Raw genomic sequence first — 6,681 nt, 5'->3', positions numbered from 1 at the left:
GTTATCTGTCAGCATGTGAGACTTCCTTCTGAAATTTCAGTTAAACAGAGCTGTGTTTCCGTTTAAGCTTATGGACCTGCCTCCGAGCCTCTGTCAGATGCTGCTTCATTTGGTAAATCTTTTTTAAGATAAAGAAGACCCTTTTTTGCCTTGGCACCAAGCATTTTGCTTTTTGCAGTTATTGTAGGCATAAATTGCCAAGCCAGGAAGAAAATATGCTCACTTAGCTAAATCAGTTCCAGTGCAAAGGTTTAGGGCAAATGCTCAGGTAGATTTTATATTAAATGGCTGATGATTAAATAGACTTAAGTGACAGTTCTGAAAGAGATACTAGGAGGCTACGTGTTGCTGAGAACATCAGTTTTGGAGGTTGTAAATAGCACCCAAGTGGGGAAAACATCCTTGGATTTATCATACCTGCCACAATGTAGAGTTTTGTACTATTAATATACTCCAGCCCCTTGACTAGGCCTGATTTCTGAGACTACCCCATAAGAGCAGTAAGAACAAAGGAAGTCTGTAATATTCACTATTCATCACAATCCTATTGCCGGGAGACGTACTAGAACTACACAACAGCACTGTAATACTAAAAAAAAATCTATCTGTAGTAACAATTAGGGATCTGCAAAAATTTTTGGATTTGAATAATCTCATACTAACCTTGTCCGAATACATCACCTACCAAGTTCTCTAGGTGTGGAACTGAGCATTCCAAATATTTTGGAAGTTTTGAGCTCAAAACACGTCCACAATCTTCATATCAGCCAATTCATATTCAAAATAGGGTGCTTTGAATTTCAAATGTTTTGCACATCCCCAGGAGCAATCTTTAGTAGTTGTGATCACATTAATCTAGAAACTCTCCAAGAAAGAACTCTCTAATTAACAGTAGTGAAAAGTAGCAGAAAGGAAAATAATGCTGCTGATTGAGCCAGAAAATTTTCTATACAAGTAAAAAGTTACAGTTCACAAAACCACTTCTAGCAAACAATTATCTTAACTTGTGAAATTACTCTTGACCAAGCATTTAAACTCACAACAAGATAAAAATGATAGAGATGTGTTTCTTCCTCTCCAAGTCATAATGCAATTTCTATGGCAGGACTGAGCAAACTACAATCCACGTGTAATCCCTGTTTTTCACTCCAGGATCATACTGTTCAAAAATGGGCAATGTAACTGGAATTACACTGGCATGATTTGTTATTTAAACCAATCTACCAACAGCAAAAGGGCTAAAATGTTCATGCTAAAACTTTATCCAAAAGTTTGAATCTCGCAATTTCAGGGTTATTACTATATAATTATCTCTCTCTATGGCCTTCAACAGTCAGAATAATATTATTCCTTAGAAAGTTTTCCATCATAATGCAGTCTCATCTTAAACAGTGAAACAATCTCAGTTATCCAGTTTTATCATGCACATATGTGATATCTATGGCTAGAAAACCTCAAATTAAAGTCAGCTAAGGTCAAGTGGTTGTTAAGAATCCAGAAGCTACTGAAAACAGCCTGTGAATACAAGTGTAATTGTATTATTTCATCACAAACGTTCTAACGTCCTCAGCCATTTTTTCCCTAATAAACTGATTGCACTGCAATGCTAACTTCATTACTCACGTTTACATGGTAGATAGAATTCAAAATGCATAGCAACATTTACTGGAAGCCATCATGTACCACACTGACTAAGTATCTGAGGAAAAATTCAGTCAGAGCTTAGATGGGTCCCAACAATGCCATGAGAAGAAATGTGCGCATATGGTATCCTTGAGATTTCATCAGCTCCTCTTGAACAGGTATTACAGGAACAAGTCATAAACAGTTTAAAAACAGCCTTGGCTCCCATCAACTACATATCAGAATACAGTAATTGTCATAAAGATAAAGCTTTATAGTAGATAAATTCTACTAGTCATTTTGCTGACCAAATGGATAGGCTTCAATGGGAGATTAATATTTCTAGAGCCTCCAAAATCAGTGGTAGGGAGAGCTCAGCCTTTGAGAAGGACAAAAATAGGGGAGGGAACAGGGTCGGGGGTGTCTTCAACTCAGTCTTGACTCCTGGTGGTCGCAAAATTTCAGAAGTGGTTTGCCATCACCTTCTAGGGCTGAGAGAGAGTGACTGGCCCAGCTAGCTTTTCTGGCTAAGACAGAAATGACCTTGAGAAATGAGGGGAAGAGACACCGCCTAGAGCAGGGGTCCCCAACCCCTGGTCTGTGGACCGGCACTCGTCCATTGCATGCCAGAAACCGAGCTGCACAAACAAGCAAAGCTCTATCTGCGGAATGCAAGCAGCACACAAAATCACGCCCCCCTCCGGTTCGCGGAGACATCTCTCTCTATGGAACCAGTCCCTGGTGCCCAATAGTTGGGGGCCACTGGCCTAGAGAATAGTCAGATAAAAAGGGGGAGTCCTCAATTGCATAATGGGTAGAGCAACTCAGGATCTACCCTAACTTATCAAGCTATAAAAAAGAGATGGAGAGTACTTTCAGACTTGCAAGATTCCTTCCGTTAACATAACAATAAAATAGAATTAGCTTATAATAGGGTTCAATAAAGTAGAATTAGCTCATCTGGTCTACTTCCTGTCTGGAAAAGGTCACATGTAGAAGTGGTCCTTGACTTACAACCACAATTGAACCCAAAATTCCTGTTGCTAAGCGAAACATATGTTAAGTGAGTTTTACCACTTTTTACGACCTTTCACGACACGGCTGTTAAGTGAATTACTGCAGTTGTTATTAACATGGTTGTTCAGTGAATCTGGCTTCCCCAATTGACTTTATTTGTCAGAAAGTCACAAAAAATAATCACATGACTCCAGGCCACTGCAACCGTCATAAATATGAGTCAGTTGCCAAGTATCAGAATTTTGATCACATGACTATGGAGATGGTGCAACGGTCATAAGTGTGAAAAATGGTCATTAGTGACTTTTTTCAGTGCCATTGTAAGTTCAAATGGTCACTAAATGAACTGCTACAAGTCGAGGACTACCTGTATTTTAACCACTATCAAACAGGCTCTGGTTAACTCATTGGAAATTTAAATTTCCAAAGACCATTGAATACTGAAGCCCTCCAGAACAGCACAGGATTGCTCTCTTAGAAAAAAGAATCCACATCTGGGCCTAATTTAGTAATTCCCTGACTCTCCTTCACATATCATTCAGGTTGTAATTCAGCACTAATGCTATAACCAAATTTTATTTATCTTTTAAGTGCAGGTCTAATAATAGCTTGAAAATTCCTTTTCCCGCAAACAGTGCCAAATGAAAAGCTTTTCAATTTCAGTAAGATGCCTCCATTGTGGAACAGCAGACCATTTCCTGGAGTGGAAGATATGAGTTGGACTTTGCTACGTACTTTGTTGACAAAACCTCTGGAAAGAAATGAAGGAAGGTATCAATCAACTGTATTTATAAATCATAAATAAGAAAACACTGGAAGCTTGAAATTCTAAATAATCCATTAGCCACTTTTTTTCTGTAACTTAATTAAAAGGATACCTTCTTGTGTTATACCTTACAGATGCTGGGCTAATAACTATTCACAGCCTCTATCATAAGCTGGTGGATCACATAAAATAAGCCGGGGCTGGGTTGCTTATTCCAATGATCTGAATTCACACAACATCCTAAGCCAAAACCAAACTAACAACATGACTTCTTCTGCCTGCAGGGGCTTTCCACACAATTCTCCAGATCAGAAAGCACTTGGTAATTGCTCACTAGAAAGACTGGAAGTATCAAGTCACACAGAGGTGAAAAATCAAGTCCTGAGAGAACCTTTATAGCTCTCTGTGTGTGCCAGACTCTCTCAGAAGATGCCTTGTTCTTGATTTCATAAACTGAGCCACAACTTCTTACATTTGGAGAAAAAAAAAATGAGTAGTCCGTGTTGAAAACCAAAAATAAAACTTAATAAACTTAGATTTATGAAAGCATCGCTGCTCTTACACATTTGATTGGGAATAATTGATTAATTAGATCATCCCTATTCATAATCTTGACCTATGAATAATATGAAAAAAATATTTTTAAATTAGCAAATTAGGTAACAGAACATTCATGACCTGTTGCTCCTGCAACCCTAAGTAACAATAAATGAAAATTTACTCTCATCTTTTCTATTTGAACTGGCTTATAAATCAAACTAATTTTTAGCATTCCTAGACTTAGCAGGAAAGAATCCCAAATTTTAAACTGGTCTAGTGACTTTCTCATTTATCCCGCTCAGGATAGGTTAGCTGCATATTTGAGTGAAAACAATGCACAAGATCTTTTTGGTTTTCTTTAGGAATCAACACGGCAATTGTATTAGGACTCCTCTTCCCCCGGGCCCCACCCTTACTCATCGGAGCAGCAACTTTCCAAAAGCTCTTCCCACTCTGCAGCTGTACTTTCAGCCTCTTACAAAGACAGAGTGTTTCCCAGTTCACTTAATTTTCCCTGATTTGTTTCTACTGGTCAAAACATGGAAATACAGACAAGAGTCACTCAGCAACCACTGACCAGCACGATACCCATAAAGCAGGGACAGTAAGGTGTGGCAATCGCTAACAACATTCTTCATCCTGCTCCTCATTAATCACGCCCTGAGGGGTGGGCGTGGGTGAGGTTAAGGACGGTAGATTTTGATAATGTCTTTAATGACCCGTCGGCAGATTGGACAGCAGGCATTGAGCTGTTTCTTCAGTTTAAGACCACAGGTGTTGCACAGGCACATGTGTCCACAGGTATAGATCACCACATCCACCTCGTTGTCAAAGCAAACTGTGCATTCCCCGTTCTTGATGCGTGAGGGCTCTGGAGGTGAGAACACAGGAGACACTGGAGGACTCAGAGGAGAACTTGGAGCAGTCACTATATGGGATGGAAAACGAAGGAACTGGGGTTAGAAAAGTCACCTCCTTTTCTACAAGTCAGGCTAAAAAGGAATCACTCAAAACCATTTTTCTAACAATAAAAAAGAACCTTTTGTAAAGTAAACATTAAAGAGGCAATAAAGACAGGGGAAAAAAGTTATGTCATTACATCGGAAGTGAAATCTGACTGCTGGACAGAGAGGACAAAAATCAGCCAGGCATTGGAAACTGTTGGTTAGATGAAAGTGCATTAGAATAAATATAAGATTAATTTTATATAGCAATATAGAACTGCTTTCATAAAAAAATGTTTGCATCTTCTAAATAACTTTCTGTGTGCCGAAGATGTGAATGTCATGAATGGAATTTGGGGTGGCTAATATTACACAGAATGAATGTTTGTTGTCTTGAGGGGGGGAGCATGAGTGCAATTCTTAGCTACTGTTTAGTTCATTATTTGTAATGATGTGTTTATAATGATAATGATATGCTTGAACCAGTCTTTTATTAAGAGTATTTACTTCAGACTTCCCAGTTGCACAGCCTTCTGGTGCAAAAGGATGATGATGATGACAACAACGATGAAATAGCATAGTCTTTTAATCCAACTGTGGCTGAGAAGACACACACTGTCAGGAAATTTCTCCTTAATTCCAGGTTGCTTCTCTCTTTAGTCATTTTCCAACCGTTGTTTCTTGTCCTGCCCTCTGGTGCTTTAGTGAATAATGTGACCCTCTCTTCTTGATGGCAGCCCCTCAAATACTGGAATACTGCTATCATGTCTCCCCTATGTCTTCTTTTTTTTATTCTAGCCAAACCCAAGTCCTGTAGCCGTTTTTCATATGTTTTAGTCTCCAGGCCCCTGATCATCTTAGTTGCTCTTCTTTGATTTTTTTCCAAACTCTCAACATCTTTTTTGTGATATGGTGATCAAAACTGGCTGCAATAGTCTAGATGTGGTCTTACTAGGGCTTTATAAAGCGGTAACAGTACTTCTCGTGATCTTGATTCTACGCCTCTGTTTATATAACCCAAGATTTTGTTAGCTTTTTTGGTTGCTGCTGCTCAGTCATGTTTGTAACACAACGTATGCACGTTTTGACAAGCATTGTTAAATGAGATGAACATATTGAAGAAAACCCTACTGAATGCCTTTAAAAATGCTACAGTGATTATAAAGGTGAGAAAATATTTTCCTCCAGCCTAATAACTGGAGCACAGAAAATGCAACTGAAAAATGTAACAATCTTCTCTCTCCCCCCTCCCTCTCATTTCCCCCCCCCCCACATTTCTTTGTAACTAGATTAGTAATTGAGAGGGAGATGAGATTTCCAATCTACACGGATTCTTTTATGCAGTATCCTTCAGTGCATCGGGAAACTAAGTACATGCACATTTGCTATCTCTTTCTGAGGATCAGTCAATATTCAGGAAACCAATGAACTATCACAATATGTGAAGAACAAGTATGTCCTGGTGAAATATGGCATTTACAGAGTCAGCACTTTGGCCTTTTGCCATTTGCTTTTATTTCCTACCAGTGAGTTCTCTAGCACTAGTTCTGACAGATGGAGATTTTTCTGCTTAGTTGCTTGTATCCCTTAAACGTTGTTCCATTGCTCTGTCAAATCATTTTAGCTTCATTGGGCTTCTGTTGCTGCGTTTGCAAAAGAAGATCTGTGCATCATCTAAAGATGCCCAACGGGACACTTAAAAGCAACCTCGGGAAATTTTACGTCCCTTCCTCTCAACAAAAAGTATGCCATGCTTAGCACAACTCACTAGGCCTTCTTTCAGACAACTCA

General features: G+C 39.0%; 1 protein-coding gene across 2 annotated transcripts in view; it reads right to left on the bottom strand.

Annotated features, from left to right (window-relative positions):
• Window positions 1–2,893: 2,893 nt before the first annotated feature.
• NEURL1B (neuralized E3 ubiquitin protein ligase 1B) overlaps window positions 2,894–6,681 on the bottom strand; it is a 60,723-nt gene continuing 56,935 nt past the window's right edge. For both annotated transcript variants that reach the window (XM_039352213.1, XM_039352220.1), the window contains exon 5: window positions 2,894–4,874. In XM_039352213.1, the coding sequence (XP_039208147.1) occupies window positions 4,630–4,874 (245 nt within the window). In that variant the 3' untranslated portion in view covers window positions 2,894–4,629. The remainder of the gene's footprint in view (window positions 4,875–6,681) is intronic.

Source organism: Crotalus tigris, unplaced genomic scaffold (genome assembly GCF_016545835.1).
Source record: "Crotalus tigris isolate CLP2741 ecotype Arizona unplaced genomic scaffold, ASM1654583v1 scf7180000017568.12009008, whole genome shotgun sequence".
Lineage (NCBI taxonomy): Eukaryota > Metazoa > Chordata > Lepidosauria > Squamata > Viperidae > Crotalus > Crotalus tigris.
This window is presented reverse-complemented; position numbering and strand designations above follow the sequence as displayed.